The sequence below is a fragment of the Typopeltis vanoorti genome, chromosome 14, assembly GCF_054136105.1.
Source record: "Typopeltis vanoorti isolate ZY-2024b chromosome 14, IOZ_Tvanoo_1.0, whole genome shotgun sequence".
Taxonomy (NCBI): domain Eukaryota; kingdom Metazoa; phylum Arthropoda; class Arachnida; order Uropygi; family Thelyphonidae; genus Typopeltis; species Typopeltis vanoorti.
Genome location: NC_143562.1, coordinates 85,039,504 through 85,058,515, shown reverse-complemented (window position 1 = coordinate 85,058,515; position 19,012 = coordinate 85,039,504). Strand labels below are relative to the sequence as shown.

General features: G+C 34.6%; 1 protein-coding gene across 5 annotated transcripts in view; it reads left to right on the top strand.

Moving 5' to 3' along the window:
• The window catches only part of lig (ubiquitin-associated protein-like lingerer), a 465,599-nt gene that overhangs the window by 415,127 nt on the left and 31,460 nt on the right, over positions 1-19,012 (top strand). For all 5 annotated transcript variants that reach the window (XM_090403755.1, XM_090403757.1, XM_090403754.1 and 2 more), the window contains one exon: positions 8,047-8,130. In XM_090403755.1, coding sequence (XP_090259881.1) covers positions 8,047-8,130 — 84 coding nt within the window. The remainder of the gene's footprint in view (positions 1-8,046; positions 8,131-19,012) is intronic.

The following is a 19,012-nucleotide window of genomic DNA, read 5'->3' as shown; positions in this document are numbered from 1 at the left end:
TTGTAGATGGGAAGTTAGTAATGATGTAAATTTTTCATGTAGTACTATCATATCTTGTACATCCTTTGAGGGTACATGGCAGGAATTTGATGATGATGAGGACCTTCAATTCATTGAAAAATCAATAACAGTTAAAGTCACTATATTGGAAAAATGAAGACTAGTTCGAAATTCCTTATCTTTAAGAATTTCAAACATGTCTTCACCACATACCCAGCTGACTTTCTCATTAGTCTTGATATATTCAATTTATTTATGAATATCCCCAGTGGCAAAACTTGACAGCTTTTAGAGAAACTCCTTCTCTCTGATACTGCTGTTCAACAGTGCCTTTTCAACTTTTTTCTGATTCATTGACAACTTATAAACAGAAGACAGCATTCCCAAAGGGTTCATTCCCTTCCTTACAACTGGCAATGTTATTTAGGGAATACATTGAGAAACAGGTTTTAGAGGATTGCTCATGCATCACTGAGAATTGGTTCTCCAGCATTTGAACAGTAAAAAGCAGCTTTTGGAATTGACAGCATTCCTAAATTACATACATCTCACTTCATAGTTGAATTATAAAACAAGACTACATTTTTCCTCTTCCCACCAGCAAAAATAAATCATTAGAACACTATGCATTAGAGCATACATTTCAAGTGATGCCAAGAAGAAAAATAGGTAACTACAGCATTTTGCATAAAACAGGCATGAACTTTAAAAAATTTTACAGTAATCTCCAAGAGAAGTTTCAAACAGCCAGGAAAAGAAACTACAGAAGAGTCCTATTTAATAATAATAATAATAATACTGCATTTGGAAAATTATGACATCAAAGTAACTTTCATCCATCTTCTCTCTCCACATTTTTATAGTCACTTCTGTTACCACATCCATCCTTCAAAACGTCAGGAGTACATAAGATCTAGTACTGATGTGAAAGTCTTGGTGGGGGAGTGATAAATTGGAAGCTTTCCACACCACATGGGTAATCTGAAACAGAAATACCTTATAAGAAAGATTCCGGTAATTGGACCACATGTTTATTACGATAAATAACAATAAAAAAAAAACCCATAAGTTTCGTAAGGTCGTTTGACTTACATCTTCAGGTGTCAAAAGTAACTAAAAGTTTAAACACAAGAAATGAGAAATTACTCAAAATAGTTCATTTTATGCAGTTGCGGCCGTCTAACTGTTCATTAAATTAAATATCTGAATGCAGATTCAGTGCAATGCTTGATGCTGTCACGTTCTGTTGTTCACGTTAACATTGTCCGAGGTCTGACTTGGGTATATTTTTTATCAATGCTGACCAAACTTGGTGTAGAATTGGGCCCTGGTTTTTGTTGCATTGCATTGGAATTCTAAGCATGTTTGCAGCTTCTTTAAATTTTCTTATGTAACAATTTTTTTCAATGTAAGACATGTTTGTTTTTTGCCAGAGTACATTATGGCCAATGGAAGTTGTATGGTATGCTAGACCTGATTTGTGTTCTCTTCTTTTTTGCCCTCTTTTTGGTGTTGGTTCATGTGAATTTCCCCTGATCTTCCCGTCTGGCCTACGTAGCAGATGCCACAGGAACAATGAATTTTATAAACACCTGGTGTTTTTAAAGGATGATGTGGAGGTTTTTGGGGATGTAGAAATCTTGAAATTTTTTCCAGAGGTAGAAAACCAACTTTGATTTTATGTTTGTTTAGTAATTTGGCCATTTTGTCTGTAACATTTTTGATGTGTGGAAGCTTGATTGCGTTCTTGAAATCTTGCTTTTGTGAGATGCTTGTAGGAGGTGTATTGAGGATTCTTTTTATTGTCTTAATTACCAGAATCTTTCTTATGAACTGCGAAACCACAAATGTGAACGTGACAGCATCCAGCATTGTTCAGACTTTGCATTGCACTGAATCTGCATTCGGATATTTAATTCAATGAACAGCTAGATGGCCACAACTGCATAAAATGAACTATTTTGAGTAATTTCTCATTTCTTGTGTTTAAACTTTTAGTTACTTTTGACCCCTGAAGATGTAAGTCAAACGACTTACGAAACTTATGGTTTTTTTAATTGTTATTTATCGTAATAAACATGTCCAATTACCGGAATCTTTTTTATGAACTGCTAAACCACAGAAACCTATGCTTAGAAATACCTTATATCCTTCAGTAGTTGTAGTTAAATATGAAGATTCACGGAAAATATGAAATGATATGCATCCTTACCCAGCACAACAAAAATTAAGGACTTGTATTAAATCATATGTATTTCTGTTATATCAGTTTTTTAACCATGCAGAATTAGGTTATGATACATTCACATTACATCATTTCATTACATGATATTCACGTTACATCAAGCGTTTCATCTTAACAATACCTCATGTAAATTAAATTAAAAATGCCAAAGAAATTATATTCTTGTTTAATTCTTTGTCCAAGTGGAATTAATATTCAAAAATGCTTGAGCAGAGCTAATCTAATAGTTATTTAAACATGAATGGAATGCAAAGGTTGATAAAACAAATGTTTAATGGCAGATAAAAAAGATAGAGGAAGACTGAGATTTTGGTGGAGTAGTACAGTTAGTGCTTTAGAAGAATAATATATATGAAACAATTGTTGGTAGAAAGTTAGTAATGCAAATTTAATTATGTTAGTGCTATCATAATGTCCTGTACTTACCAAGTTAATCTATATGTGAAAAAGGAGTATTACTTCCTTCTGATCAGAATCTTAATAGTTCAGGAAGTCAAGTTTTATGTAAATTAACAAAAGATCTTTAGTGGAATTCTTAGATATGTAACAATGTTTTCTTAGTTTGAATCCCAACCACAAAAACCTTATAAACCTATAGGTAGTATTGCAGGGTTTGATCATCCAGAAATACTGCTCTGTTGACCACACCACTTTATAGCTCTGATAAACAGTGTTATTGTTAGTGGTAGTTTTTTTTTGTGCTGCTAAACAAAACTTATCCAGTACCAGAAGATATTCATAAACATCCATAGCTGCAGTGGGATGTAAATTTGCAGCCTCTTGGAGAGCAGAGATGCCATTCACTTATTACCTGTGTTACCTGGCCTATAAAATAACCAGGAAGTGACTGGATTATGGTTGAGTGCAAATTATAAAACTAGCTGCAATTTACTGTTGTATAAGGGTAGTTTTGCTGAATTCTGAATGTTATTATTTTTGTACCAGTTATTTTTCTATCTATTGTTGACTATTTCTGGACCTGAGTAAGAAAGATGTTAACATTAATTATATATGTCAGAAATTAAAACATATATTAACTGAACAGTTGAAAAGCCAATCAGTTTCATCTTGCAAGACAGTAACAGGATTTTAAAATGAGTCCTTCAAACTCAAGGTGACTGCAGTGGATTATCTTTTGAATTCTGTGTTTGGTATTATTTCCATAGTTGGCTACACCAGATTTCTCTGCTTTAATGAAGGACATCTAGATCTTATGTTCATTAAGTAGATCTCAGCTTTTCATTCAATATGAACACTGTAATATGAAAAAACAGATAAATCTGGTTTGGTCAAACATGATCATCATTAAGATTTGATGGGCTATAACTAAAATCATTACCAGAGTTGTTCTAAGTTTAAGATAATTTTTATTGCTTCCTGTGTCATCTTTCAGAAGATTGAATATAAGTTTTGGCTGACAATCATACTGATTGTCTCATTTTTTAATTTCAGCTTTTTGTCATAAATTGGTAATGTATACCATTCTTCTTTCCATAGCATTGGTGCTTTTGTTTTTTAACAAGCACACTACTTCAGCTAAACTGCTTTTTTACCCCCACTCTTGTTAGCACTACAACCTAATGGCCTTATTGTCAGGTCTGTTGTGATTCTTTTTATACATAATGGTTCTCTTTGTGTGATAGTTTTCAAGTAGTGTTGTGTATAAATAATTCCTACATTATAAATAACTTTAATGTCTCTTTGTATGTTATAGCATTTTGAATTAAAGGTAGAGGTTTGATAGAACTTCTAAGAGACAGTGCTGATTACAGTCCATCTATATCTTGCTCCTCTTACATGCTTTCCCCCCTGTTTTACTTTATATGCATGTTTTGTTTAAAGGACCAATATCATATATGATTACCTTTGCTATCTCCATTACTGAATATTATGTCCTTGAAGATGAGCTTTGTTCTATTGGTTCATTATTAAGAATGCAGTCATTTTTATATTAGTCTTCTTATTATGGATTCATTCCAAATTTAATATTACAGCTGTTCAGTTTGATATTATTACTGAATATTAATCAAGAAAACAAATGTTGAAAGAAACATATTTCTTGTATGTTTATTGCACTAAAAATCTGTAACTCCCATTTAAAATTCATTTGAAAATTAAATCATGTCAGAGAGTGTTAAATATAAATCAAAAGTGACTGTTTTTGCAAAAGATTTAATTCGCATGGACTTTAGTTCACGTTGAAGAATCTCAAGTTCTTCTGTTCTACCGTGCTTCTCAATACAGTTATCCTTTTTTTCTACTCATGTCTTTCTTCCTCCTCTGACTATTTCTGGTTATGATAAATTTGGATATATCCTTTTTTAGAAATAAACTTTAAATACAAAGGTCAGTATCATAAGTCATCACAACATAGGATCCTCTCTTTTGATACCACTTTTGGTTCTCTAATTTTTTCTTCTTTTTGAAGATAATTATTTTTGCCACTGACTTCAGTTGTCTTCAGCCATATTTGTTCAGTATTAGTGCCTGCATGCACATATCATTAATTTTATGTTCCCTGAAGATGGTAATGTAACATTATCGAAATATAGGAAGTATTAAAGTTTTTTAATTAACATAACAATATACATTCTTTCCCTAAAAATTGACAGTTATGAAGTTAGTAATGATGTAAGTTCTTCATGTAGTAATATCATAATATCCTCCTTGAGGGTACATGTCAGAATTTGATGATGATAAAGAGTGACAAAAATAATTACAAGTGATTTGAAAATTCTGGACTCATATTTCAAATGGTGACATCTGAACCCAAATCTATCAAAAACTGAAGTGTCTTCCTTCCATCTTAATAACCATTAGGCTAATTTCAAACCTACTGTATTTTCAGAGATACATTACTGAACTTTAACAGTACATCTAAATATTTAGGTGTTACCCTAGATAGGACACTCACCTTCAAAAAACACCTAGTTAAAATCAAGAAAATAAAAACACATCATAATATAATTCAGAAGCTGGCTGGTTCAACTTGGGGTGTAGATGCTGAAGCCTTTAATCTATTAGCTTTTGACTTGGTTTATTCAACTGTGGAGTACTGCTCCCCAGTATGGCTCAACAGTCTTCATACTTTTAAGGTCGACATCCAACTTAATCAAACAATGAGAACAATAACAGAACTTTAAGATCTACACCAAATTATTGGCTCCCTATCATAAGTAACATCGCACCTTCTAACTTACACAGAAAAGCAGCTCTTGCTAAATTATTGACAAATTTTGTCCATAATTTAATCTATAAAACATGGAAAATCCTCCTACAAGGAAATTAAAATCAAGAAATCCTAGTTGGAGAATAGCAAAAGAATTAATATCCAAATCTTTCAACTTGACTGATAGGTGGAAAGATGAATGGCTCCAACAAGCCCACATTAACTATATTCAACCTTATATCTAAACTACCTGGATTTGGATTACCCTGTTGACTCTCCTGTTTGTGATTTTGGTTATCACTTTCAAACTATTGACCATATTTTATTAGACTTCCAGATATATGCTTTTGAGAGCACTATACATAATGTCATGATGAAGCTATAAATTGGCTTGATAAATTCAAAATTGTTTTGTAAAACTTTCTTTTATGTGGTTTTTAGTTGTCATACATCTGTTACATTGGTATGTTATGTTTCTCACTGTATTTCACCATCATACAATAAATAATAAGGGTGACAAATCTATACCTTTCAACTAACATTCAAATTTTCTTATCCCAGTTCTTCCCAAAGTAATGGGAAGAGCTATCAGTACTCAACTGCTACGTGATACCTTGAAGACCCTCAACTAATAAATGACCACTAATATGGACTTGACTTTCAATCAGCAGGCCATCTACTCACTTATGCCACCCATATCTGGACAAATACCATGGAAAAGTTAGGCGAGTCAAGTGGTTACCCTTGATATCTCCAAGGCTTTTGACGGATCTGGCACAAAGGCCTGTTATGAAACTACCATCATTTGTCTGTCCCCTGACGGTAGTTGGACTTCTAGTTTTCTGACTGGACACTCGCTTTATGGGATATTGGATGGTTTCCTATCTTCAAACTATACAGCCAAGGCAGGATTTCTATAAATCCATTTGACCATTAAATATTGCTCTCACATCTGAGATGGTGCTCATAATAGCTCCCTAAGGATACTAGACTCTCTACAGAAAAGAGTTGTCAGACGCCCCAATCTCACTAATATACTTCACTCACTTTCACACAGGTGCTCAGTTTCTGCTGCTTGCATCTTTTACAAATACTTCTACAGCCACTGTTCATTACAATTATCATGAATAATACCCTCACTCTCTATCAAATCCATTCTGACTCATGCAGTAGCAGCAAATCAACACTCTCTCACAGTGTATCTCCAAACTTACAAAACAAATTTCTCCTCTTCTTTCATCCCTTCCACTGCTGCACTTTGGAACGGTCTGCCATCTTACGTGTTTGCTAAGGAATACAATCCACAGCTTTTCAAGGTAAATGTGAACAAGTTCCTTTTTTTCCATCCATAGTACTAGTGACCAACTACTTGTGGATGGGATCCCCATAAAAAAAATTAAAATAAATTTGTTACAGACAAACAAATAAAAAAAAATATCACAAATATCCTTTCAAAAATCTAATGAATGTGACTTCAGATGAATAACATCCTCCCCCTCCACCATACTGCTATCATATACAAGTAAAACAAAGCGTTATAGCAATAAAGGAGATATAGCATCCCTTTTTCATTATCTGATTATTTCAGATGAGTGATTTCTTTTTCTATAAATTCTTTAAAAAAATTTACATTTACTTCCAGTGATTACATCGAGAAGTGAAACATGAACTTCAATCATATAATTACGTACTTAATCCATAATCACTGCTTGATATATTACCATTCAGTGTTGAAAGTATAATCCTTGGGTTAGAGCTCAGCCCAGGGCGTGAGAGATTCTAACAGCTATTAAAAGTCATATTGCAAGAAGTGGCATTTGAAAATTGACAAATATGATATCTGAATATGAGATGGTAAGAGAGCTATGGGAAAACCGAGGAGCTGTTGGGAGATTGAGATTAAAGAGATGGCTGGAACTTATTGGCATGGAAGAGTTCAGGATAGAATTTAGGAATCTGGGGAAGGTTGCCGTTATTGTTGTCGTCGTCTAGCAGTTAGTAGAAATGGCTGATGAAGAATATCTCTGTGGAATTGCCATGTATATGTATGTATATTTTTTTTGTTTGTTTAAATTTTTTCTGTTGCACACTGGTATATTTAACTGAAAACCCCATTACCGTTCTTTCTTCCCAGTTTATGAAATAAACCGCATATAAATATTTACATGCTTCTTACTAGCTTGATCCCTAGGGAATCATGTCCCAGTTTGGGAAGCTCTGCCATGCACTGTTGTTAGGTTTAGATTTTAATACAGAAAAATAGGTTAGTAAAACATCCTAGAACAACATCCAGTACAAAGTATAAGTAATTGGAAGATATGAAAAGAAAATTCAGCATTTATCATTATGGAAATATATATTTCCATAATGAATTCATTTTTGATTTAAATTGCAATTTCCTCATTGAGTTTTGATAATTAAAATTCTAAGAAAGCCAGCAGGATGAGTTTTGTGGCTTAATGCTTTTGATTCAGCAGTTGAATTATAATAGCATTAAAGATGTGGATTTAATGAGAATTCGACAAAATGTTTCTGGGGAGGTAAACACTAATATAAATACATTTTGCAGGAGGGGATTTCTTTTTCTTGAATCATATGTGGAATTTTTTTAGAAGAATTTTTATTCTTATAGGTTATGAAGGACTGACACAAAATCAAGACTTCACCAAAGGTACTTATGGAGTAGCTTCACAGAATCAGGTCAAACTAGTATCAGGTAAGGAAGTTAGTGTTTAATTTTCATCTTGTGAGAAATTCTTTGATGTATCATCTATCACGCATTTGCAACCTATTGACAGTTAAATATTTTGTATGCAGTATCTTCTTTCATCATCTTCAAAAAAAAAAAAAAAATGAAATTGCAGTTTGAATAAAAAATAATAATAATAAACTACCTCACAAATACTAACTTTGCTGTATTTCTAACTGAAATCCTTATAAAAAGTGGTTTGCTAATATCACTGTTTGTTATCTAGTGTATCTCTGAATTTATCAAAAATTCAGAATATGCTTCTGGCCATGTTGACTTGTCATCATCTTGATACACTCATAATACCTCTTAACAAGCGAGAATAGTCAGCCCTATATCAGTAGACTGTTGAGTGTGCACTGTTCCTGGCTGGCTTGTCTGTTTTCTGATAAGCATAGTTCCACTTAAAACCAGTTACCCTAATCCTACAAAAGGCCTAGTAAAGATTTGAATCATGCTGCTTTTCCCAAGTAAGTGATATGTACGTAGCACAGCCACTCAGTCATGGAGATGCAATTGACTTCCCATAGAAACCGTAAAGTTTGCTATAGTGAATTTCTGTTAGCAGAGCACCATGCCTATGGGACATTAGTTGGGACTTATGAGAAGACTTGTCTATAGTGAGAGTCATTAGCAATGATATTCTTTGGCTGAAAACAACTGAATTCAAATTCCATTGAAGGTGAATTGGCCACCTCATATGGAAATAATAGGATAGATTCATTCCATGAGACAGATGAAACTGAGACACATAGCAAATTGTGTATGTTAACTATCCTGTCATAGCATTAATGACTTGAGACCAATGTTCCCTCTAATTTTTTTGCTGTGAGTGTGCGCAGAAATTTGTTGCGTGTGTGCAAAATTTGCCTTCTTGTGAAAAGTATGTACGTATCCATACGAGTCACCATACTAATCATTTAAGCAAAAAAAGTTAAGAGATTTTAGTTCACTCTTTACCTTCTGGTGTCAATGGGACGTCAGCCAGGTCACCCCAACTCCCCACCGTGTTCCCCACACATGTCAGTAGCCTCCCCAGTAAACATTCGGAAATCACTATTCACAAGCCTTGGGCAGGACTCGATCCGGGGACTTCGCGCATGCGAGGCCAACATGATACCGATACTAGATAGGATTCTATGTGTGTGTATTATTACCATCACCAAGTTAGTTGTGTGACATCAATCACAGAGCTAGCACAAATATTTTATATGTATTTAATATTGATCTAATTAGAAGTAAGAAATAAAGTAAAAAAAAAAAAGATAACACTAGTGACTGATTGCCTTTAATTAAATTTTCTAACTTTGTAAATAACTCTAAACATACATAATAAAATATTCCCATTACTAATTCTCACCTTGTTAAACATTCATAATAAGTCTGTTACTAATTCTCATCTTGTTTAGTTATAGCTTCTATCTCTTTATTTTTTCTCTTCTGTCTTTGGCATTCACCCACTCTTTATACACACTATCTAAATTAATTGAATTTCCATATAATTGGTAACCTTTAACTCTCATTTGCATATCCAAATGACATTCTCCTAAATGGTTTCTAAGTTGGTTTTTTATTTGGTTCATTAGACTAAAACCTCGCTCACAGTCTGCACTAGATGCAAGGAAGGTCCTCCAATATCCATCAACTTTGCGAAATCACAAAACTGCTCATTTTGAAGAGCAAATACAACCATTTGTGTAAAATTTGATATCATTTCATTTTTTCTTGTACAGAAAATTTGAAATCATTAAACTGACTAATTATTTCTGTAGTATCATCCAGAAAATCATGATATTTAAGACAAAGGGTATTAACATGTTCGCTACCAAATGAGAAATCACAATGTGAAATAGAAGAGATATCAAACACTGACCATTCTTGTATCTCATTTTCAGGGAATCTGTCCTCTAAATGTGCACATGAACAATTTATAAAATTTAACAGGGTCCTAGTATCTACTGGTTCAGTCTCTTCTTGTTTAAGTAAAGCATTTACTCTGTCACTCCAGCAAGCGTCACCTTCTAAATACTGATTCCTGATTTTGTTAATCTTACCTCTGGCAAAATGATGACTGTCTAGTGGTGTAAGGTTACTCCTTTGTTACTCCTTTGCACAGGGAAGCCATTTCTTCAAAAACATCACTTAAAACATTAACAGCTACTTTGAATGTCACGTTAGTTAATTTATTGTGACAATAATTAACCACGGGATCATTTGATTTGTCTTTTTCAAAATATGTGATCAGTCACTCATAGTTTCTTATTATTGCCTGTAATGTAAAATGTCTGGATAGCCACTGCACTTCATTGAGTGGTCTGAAGGCAATAGCTTCATTTTCAGATGCCTCGACAATTTCTTTAAATTCATGTATTTTCACTGTGGAACGAGAAAAGAGTGTGTATACTGTTCTTATTAATGTATCAATATCTCTGATTAGTTTAATTTACTTCCACATATCACATAGTGAGCTACACAGTGTTGCTGGACAAGATGTGGAACTTCTAATTAAAGTTTTGCAGCGACACCATTAACTTTGCCCAGCATCATTGCGGCTCCATCAGAGTTAACATTATTTTTTGGAGATCAAGTTTCTTTTCTTGATAAAACTGTTTAATAGCTAACACAGTGGAGGAGGCATCACATGCCTGCAAGGGAATTATTCCTTCAAAATATGTTTTATATTCATTACAGTCTTTAGGTCTAAACTTAAAATAGAGAATGAGACATTTGTTAACAGTTATATCAGTGCTTTCATCAGTGGTTAATGTGTGGAAATTTGCAGATGCAATTTGCTCAAACATGTCATTTTCAACAATTAAATTGATTGTTTCCAGAAATTCAAACACATAATTTTTGCTTCGCCAGCTGTCTGGGAGTTGAACATACTTATCCATATGTTCATTAATATGTTGAACTGAAAGTAAAGAGTTATTCATCTTAACAACTAATAAGACACTGTCAATAAGAACTTTAATCTGCTCTGGGTTTGATCGTTTTCTCTATCTGTCATCTGAACTTTAATGTAGCATATGCAGTACTCCTGTAGCTGGCAATGAACAATTTTGTTGCCTAAGTTTGTGTACACAATCCAGATGTATTTTACTTGTCAAATGGCATTTCAAAAAGTCCAACTTCCAAGTGACATCAAACGTCTTCCCATTAGCAAAATCCCCAGCAACCTTTGCATCACGACAATAAATACAAACAACACCAATTGTAGCATCATACATAAATATTTCACGCAGCTGAATGTTTATCAACTCATGAGCTTTTGGCATAGCAGTTTTCACTATTTCATCCAGCCATTAACTTTTAAAACAGCTAGCAGTTCATTTTCACCTCACACCTTTTGCTTCCTTTGAATTTGAACATGGTGCATCAGCTTTTTGCAATTTTGTTATTTGAAGAATGTTTTTTATTGTTTTTATAAATTTACATATGTACACTATTCACTGAATAACTTGGCAAGGCAAAAGCTGAACCAACACTAAACATTGCCGAGAGCAACACAAGAGCTAAAAGATATGCTTAGAGGCTAGATGTAATTGACTTGGTTGTATCTCAATGGGTGTACAAGAATGTTATTATTTAGTTGACTATTTTACAATTCCTTTTAAAAATTAGAGAATTTTGAAACGCTACAATATTTTTAATCGTACTCTAATTTAATTTTTTAAAAGTATTTAATTATTTTTATTAAAATTATGAAACCATTGATTTAATTTGTCATGATCTTGAACTAATTTGATCAGCCAATCACGTTTGGGAATTTTCCATGAGTCAGGCCTGAGATGTAAACAAACCGCACGCAATTCTATATGCTACTTAAAAATTACACACTTAAGCCACACCCCTTTCACTTTGGCATCAAATCACTAGCCTCAAATAGGGTTACTGTTAATAAGTTTTGTGCAACTTCAAGAATGTAATAAAAAAAATGAGGTTATAGGCTTGAGCGTTGCCGAGTTACCATATTTTTTAAAGAATTTATAGGTTAATGTTTAGGTGGAACTTCTTTAATTAATAAATTTTAATTTCATCTCGAAAATGTAATGTGCGCATATTTTTTGCTTTGTGCGCTAGTTGTAAAACGTGTGTGCGCACACATACGCATAGCTTAGAGGGAACATTGCTTGAGACAGTTGAATGTAATGTATTAAGATGGTAAGGAGAAGAAAAATTAACCTATCCCACAAGATTCATGATTACACATTTTTAAAGAAAAGTTCCTATAGAAATTAGGTTTTTGCAATGAAATCTATTATTTATTATGTGGGTATCTCCATGGAGTCAGGAGACCTATTATGCACATAATACCTATCATACCTCTCCTCCTTAAACTCATTCACTGACAAAGCCCTCATAACCACATTTTGCAAACCATTCTGTGCATTCATCTCCCCTCCCCCCCAAAGCAAAAAAAAAAAAAAATCTAGTCTTAATTTCTCTCTCTAACCACACAATTTCCAGGGGGTGAATGAGGCATTCATCCCCTGGAAATTGTGTGGTTAGAGAGACCCTCTTCTCTATCATCCCCCTTTTCCCTTCTTGTAGAAGGCTGCAATGTACTGACAAAAATCTGTGTCAATTCTCTAAAACACCTTTATTAACTTATGCTTCTATCATGGCTCCTCTTCTTTGCCTATTAGCTAGTTTTTGAACTCCGTAGACCTTCTTTTTAATCTATTAGGGAGCATTCCATTGACGTTCCACAATTTTTGTCAATTAATTCTGTATCGTGTCCACCACTTCATCCAGTCCAGATATCCTGATGTGGTCTTGTAAAGGAGAACGCCTCTATCCCTGCTTATCAGTGTTCAACAACCATTATTCTGATGTGCTGTTTTGGCCACCTTTGCAGTATTCCTTTCCCAATCTATCTCAATTTCCTTCATTTCAGTTCCATCAGTAATACACAGCATGTGATCTTCTTCCCAAAGTGCATCACCTTACACTTGGCCACATTAAACTAGTAACCATTTACCTTTACCTATACTGCCAGTCTTAACTCATCTTGCAGGATCTGCATCACTTTCACTGACTATCACTCTTCCCATGTTAGCATCATTAGCAAAATCCCTCACAATACAATCCATTATTCATTAGGTCAGTTCATACACACGCACACACCAGCCACTGAATTAGAAACTTTTATTTAATATCACATTGGACCTCCTTTAGCACGAATTACAGCACATAACTAAGAGGAGACCTCCACATAGCCTTTAAAGGAATGCGGAGAACCGACCAGGGCTTCTGACCTAATGTCCAATCCTCACCTTCTCGTGCTGCACCCTGTTGGGTATCTACTTGGATACTGAACGAACGAGGATGGGCTGGCAATTTGGGATTTAGCCGACCAAATTATATTCTTATTGGTTAAACCAAAATAAAAAAATGGTCAAAATGACAAAATTTCATGCCGGCTGGGACATCGCCCTGTTAATCAAGGTCCCCGTTGTTTTCACCAAGGCGAACAGTGAAAAGTCAGCTACTGGAACAAATCTGAAAACACACATTAACTCAACATCACCAGAGTTAAAGATTGGTACTATCAACATAAGAAGCCTGAATGGCAAAGAAATGGAGCTAGCTGAGGAATTATAAGTACCAGATCGACATAATAGGGGTGACTGAAACAAAAAAAAAACAAAACTGGTGTGATATTTCTAGACAATAAATACAAAATGTTATATTCAGGCAATGACATTCAAGGAAAAGGAGGAGTAGCCATAGTATTCAACACAAAATACGAGGCTAATCTTCTTGAATGGCAGATTCAAGAAGATTACTCAGTCTCAAGTAGAGTAATGTGGGCAAATATGAGAATGGGGAACTGGACAATGAGACTTATTTGTGCCTATGGTCCCACAGAAGGTTCTACTAAGGTAGAAGTGGAGGAATTTTTTGAGGCTTTAGAAAAAGCAACTGACACAACAAGTTGGTCCTTGTTGGGGATCTAAATAGCAGAGTAGGAAATGATTGTGAGACATACAAAAATATTTTGGGAAAATTTGGAGAAAAGAGCAAAGTTAATAATAATGGCAAATATTTGCTGGATTTCTGCACAGGACATGGACTAGTTATTACTAACACCATGTTCCAACATAAAAATGTGCACAAATTCACATGGAGGGAAGAGGCAAGGAATAAGAAAACTCTCATTGACTATGTTATTGTTGATAGTGATGTTTTCTCCCTGGTGCAGGACATCAGAGTGTACAGAGGATTTGAAATTGGAAGTGATCACTATTTAGTCTTGAGCAGGATAAAATTGAATTTCATATTGAAAAGAATAACATGTAAGAAAGTTTTAAAGCGAATAAAAGTTGAGCACCTCTCAGATGTGAACTGTAGACAAAAATACACGAAGTTTATTGAAAAAAATATGAAACAGTTTGAGAACAGGAATCAAACCTTGGAGAAACCCCTGATTGATTCAGCTGGAGAGGCTGAATCAATCAGGGGTTTCTCCAAGGTTTGATTCATATGGTGAAGTTGTCTGCAAAGACAGAAAAATTAGAACTCCATGGTGGACACAGGAAGTTAAAGAGGCAGTGAAGGAAAAGAAGAAAGCATATCAAAAGTTCCTGGCAAATAAGTCAGCTTGTGCTCTTAGAGAATATAGAGACAAATGCAAGAATGCTAAACACTGTGTAAAACTAGCTAAACAAAAGTCATGGGAGGACTTTGGCAAGAATATAGAAAATAAATATCAAGAAGGTGGCAAAATATTCTGGAGGTTGTTGAAGAAGCTTAGGAATGGAGGAAAGAGTGTTCTAAAAGGAATTAGAGATGATAAAGGTGACATGAAAAGGGAGAAAAAGATATCCTTGAAGTATGGAGTAATTACTTTGAAAAACTGCTAAATGAAACAAGTAGTGATGACAGCACAGTGGTAAAAAACACTGACCAGGCATGCAGTCAGGAATACATATCCATACTTGAAGTAGAAAAATCCATCAGAGGCTTGAAATGTGGAAAGGCAGCAGGAGTAGATGATATTCGACCAGAAATGCTGAAGTATGGTGGTATAAGAGTCTTACAGTGGCTGCACTGCATAGTTCAGAATGCCTGGACAGAGAGTTGAATTCCCAATGATTGGAGTAGAGCTTTCATAGTACCCATATATAAAAAGGGAAATAAAACTGAATGTGAGAATTACAGAGGTATTTCCCTACTGAGCGTTCCTGGCAAGATCTATGCAATTATACTTGAGAAACGGTTGAGAAGAATTGTGGAAGAAAAGCTGGATTTAGGCCAAATAAAGGCTGTCAGGATCAGATCTTCGCTTTACAACAAATAGTCGAGAAAGCATGGGAATATAACAAAGATATATATTTAAGTTTTGTCGATTTGGAAAAGGCATATGAAACGGTACCAAGAGAGAAGCTATTCAATACGCTACAGTTATATGGTGTCAATGGGGCAATATATCAAGCAATACTTAGTCTTTATTTGAGTTGTAAGTCAGCAGTTAGAATTGAAGGAAGTACAGGAAGACGGTTTAATGTTAAATCTGGTGTGAGACAAGGATGTACATTATCCCCCTCTCTTATTCATTATCTATATGGATCACATTATGACAGAAAGTGGTATTAACAAGATATCAGAATTGGTGATGTTAATTTCAACTCTTTGCTTTATGCAGATGATGTTATATTTCTAAATAAATCCACTACAAGTCTGCAAGATTCTCTGACTAAATTGAATAACTGTTGTAATAGATATGGTATGAAGGTGAGCATTAAAAAGACAAAGACAATGAAAATAGACAGAATCATTGAAAATGTCAACTGTGTTGTGAATGGAGAACCTGTGGAACAAGTAAAACATTTCAGCTACTTAGGCACGATTTTTAGTGAAAATGGTAAATTAAATATGGAAATAGACAACATAATCAACAAAGCTGGTATGGTAGGCAGTCAACTGAATAAATTTATATGGAATAAGAGAAAAATTAGCCAAAACACTGAATTAGCTGTAAACAAGACAGTGTTCAAACCAATTTTAATTTATGGATCTGAGAGCTGGGTCAGAAGTAAAACACTTGACCAAAGACTAGAGACCGCAGATATGAGAGTACCGAGAAAGATTATAGGTTTGAACAGATGGCATCAATGGCAATATCATATTAAAAACGAGGATATTAGGAAAGAACTTGGCATTGTCAGCATCCAGGAATGCGTTAGCAGAGCTAATCTCAGTTGGTGTGGTCGCTTAAACAGAAATGGGCGAAGAAAGATTAGCAAAACAAGTGTTCTCTTCCAGGTTGGCATTAAAACGACCCAGAGGAAGATCAAGATATAGGTGGATTGATGCGGTACAAAGTGCCTTAGACGATAGAAATATAAGATCTGATAATGTTGGAGTCTTGACAAGTAACAGACTGATTTGGAGGAAATTGTAGATAGGAAGTTAGTAATGCTGTAATTTTTTTCATGTACTATCATATCCTGTACACCCCTTGAGGGTACATGGCAGGAATTTGATGATGATGTGGTTTGGTATAGATTCCATAAGGTGTTGAATTGAATCTGTCTACAGCATACCAGGCATTCACACCAGACAGTCCTTTAACTAGCTTAGATTTAATGGAAGAGGACTTTGCTCCCAGAACTATTTGTTTAAAATGTCTCATATGCTCTGAATGGGGTTCAGATCCAGGCTTTACAGTGGCTAGGGAAGGTGGTGGAAGTCTCTGTCATGCTCGCTGAACAGTTCTTGCACAATGGAGAGTAGCATTCTCATCCATGAAACAACTGCCACTTGTTGGATAAAAAGTCAACATTGAAGGATGGACTTGATTGTTCAACAGTGTTCAGATATTCCTTGGAGGACAACTGACCTTCCAACAATATCAGGGGACCTATTTCATACCCACAGACATTTCACATCACCTCCAGAACCTTGAGTTGTGTTTATAAGCCAAGCTGGGTTCATTGCTTTGTGGGGTTCCTGCCAAACTCACTGCCTTCCATCAGCACAGTATAAGGTGTATTCCTGATGCCACTGTAGATGACTCTGCAGTTCTTCCCAGAAATCAGTAGTTGCCATATAGGCATGCGACTGTCAATATTGATCCTCTTCAATTCCCTGTGCATAATTTGATGAGATGTGGGTTAACAACAGCCTTTGTTAAATGTTTCAGTCAATTGCTACACACAGGAAGTTCAGTTTGTCCATACAAGCCTTCCCATACCTGAAATGACTGTAGTCTTAGGACTACAGTTATTCCTCTTAGACAGGCAATGTAGGTTATTTTTCCATCTGATTAAACACCCAGGATATCTCACCTTTTGAGAAACCAGTCAGCTCTGCAGTTTTCCGAATCATAGGTCCAGTCACATGGGCACCCACAATAAGCCTATTATCGAACTTCGAAAGCTCCTTTGATTTTCCCTGTGATTAGCACTATTGACGATTAGTTGACCAGCAGCATTCCTACATAGTTACCTAGAACATGTGGTGATATGCGTGTCCAAATATTTTACATTTTGCATATATGCTGCATAAGTGATGTGTACATACATCTGCCTAAAGGTTTCTAATACAGTAGCCAACATTGAGTACATTATATATTCTGCATATGCTGACGCTATAAACACTTTATTTCTTTGCAATTAGTTATAGTTTTCTTTCTATTTCTAATTTCCTCTAGAGCTCCAGTGCTTGTAAGCATGGAATCAATACCAGTTTCTTGCTTCTTAGGTAGGATTTTGCAAAGTACAAAAAAAAAAAAAAAGTTAGAGAGGAAAGAAGAAATATTCATTCATAATTAAGGCCTTTCAAAACCTAGAGATTCACAAGAATACCAATAACAGGAGTGCAAAATGATATAAGAAGTGGTTTGCTCCATATTAAATCATAAGAACTGAATAGATGGCTGTTGGGGCCAGAAAACATTTTTGATGAGTAAGTTTCTGAATATTGTTTTTCAGTTTCTTTTTAATGGAAGATCAGAGGGAATTTAAGATGGTATCACTGACACAAAGTTTATGAAACATGTTAATTGCAACTCTTTTGGTAGAATTTTATTTGAAGTTAGCATTTGTGATCTGTCTTAATGACATTTCAAATGTAATTGAACAAACACTTATTTCATGTAATTGAAAATTTGGTCAAATGTTAGGACAATTGGTTTTAGCTGGATGCTGTGTTTGGCGCTACAACAAACAGTTTTGCTTGAGTCTATGCAGCATAGTTTCTGTGGTAGGGGATGTGTTTCATTGGGTAGTGCCATCCTAGTGGTCTCTCTAATTGCACTATTTGTTGACAGATATATTACATAGACTTCAAATGTCTCTGTACTTTATTCAGTGATACAATGAAACTACTTGTTTTTCTTACATCTGCAGTATAGTGGCTGTTAGAAATTTATATTTCGCAAACAAATCCATTTCCATCTATTCATAAATTGTCTTTTTTTATATATACCCAACATAAATGCAAATATGAAAGTCTAGAGTTTATAGGATCACATATTCTTCATCCCACTGCAGATACTTATAACACAAGCAAACATATGATATCTCAGATGTGGATTATTCATGCCTATTCTTTCTCTTCCTGATATTTGCTATTCTTTACATCTTTTAGTAAATCAAGTACAGTAACTAATAATCAAATGTATCATTCTCTTTAATTATTTTTTTTTAATATATTCTGAAAAGAACATTCCTTTTCACCTATCCCCTCTTCTTAATGCAGGATTAGTTACAATTGAAAAAACCATTACAAAAAGTGGCACATCTGATGATGTGTAATTTAGCTCACTTTGCCAGATGGTTAGGTTCCGGTGAGCAATTATCGCAACAGTAGTGGTTAAGGTACCGGAGAAGTTGTTTAA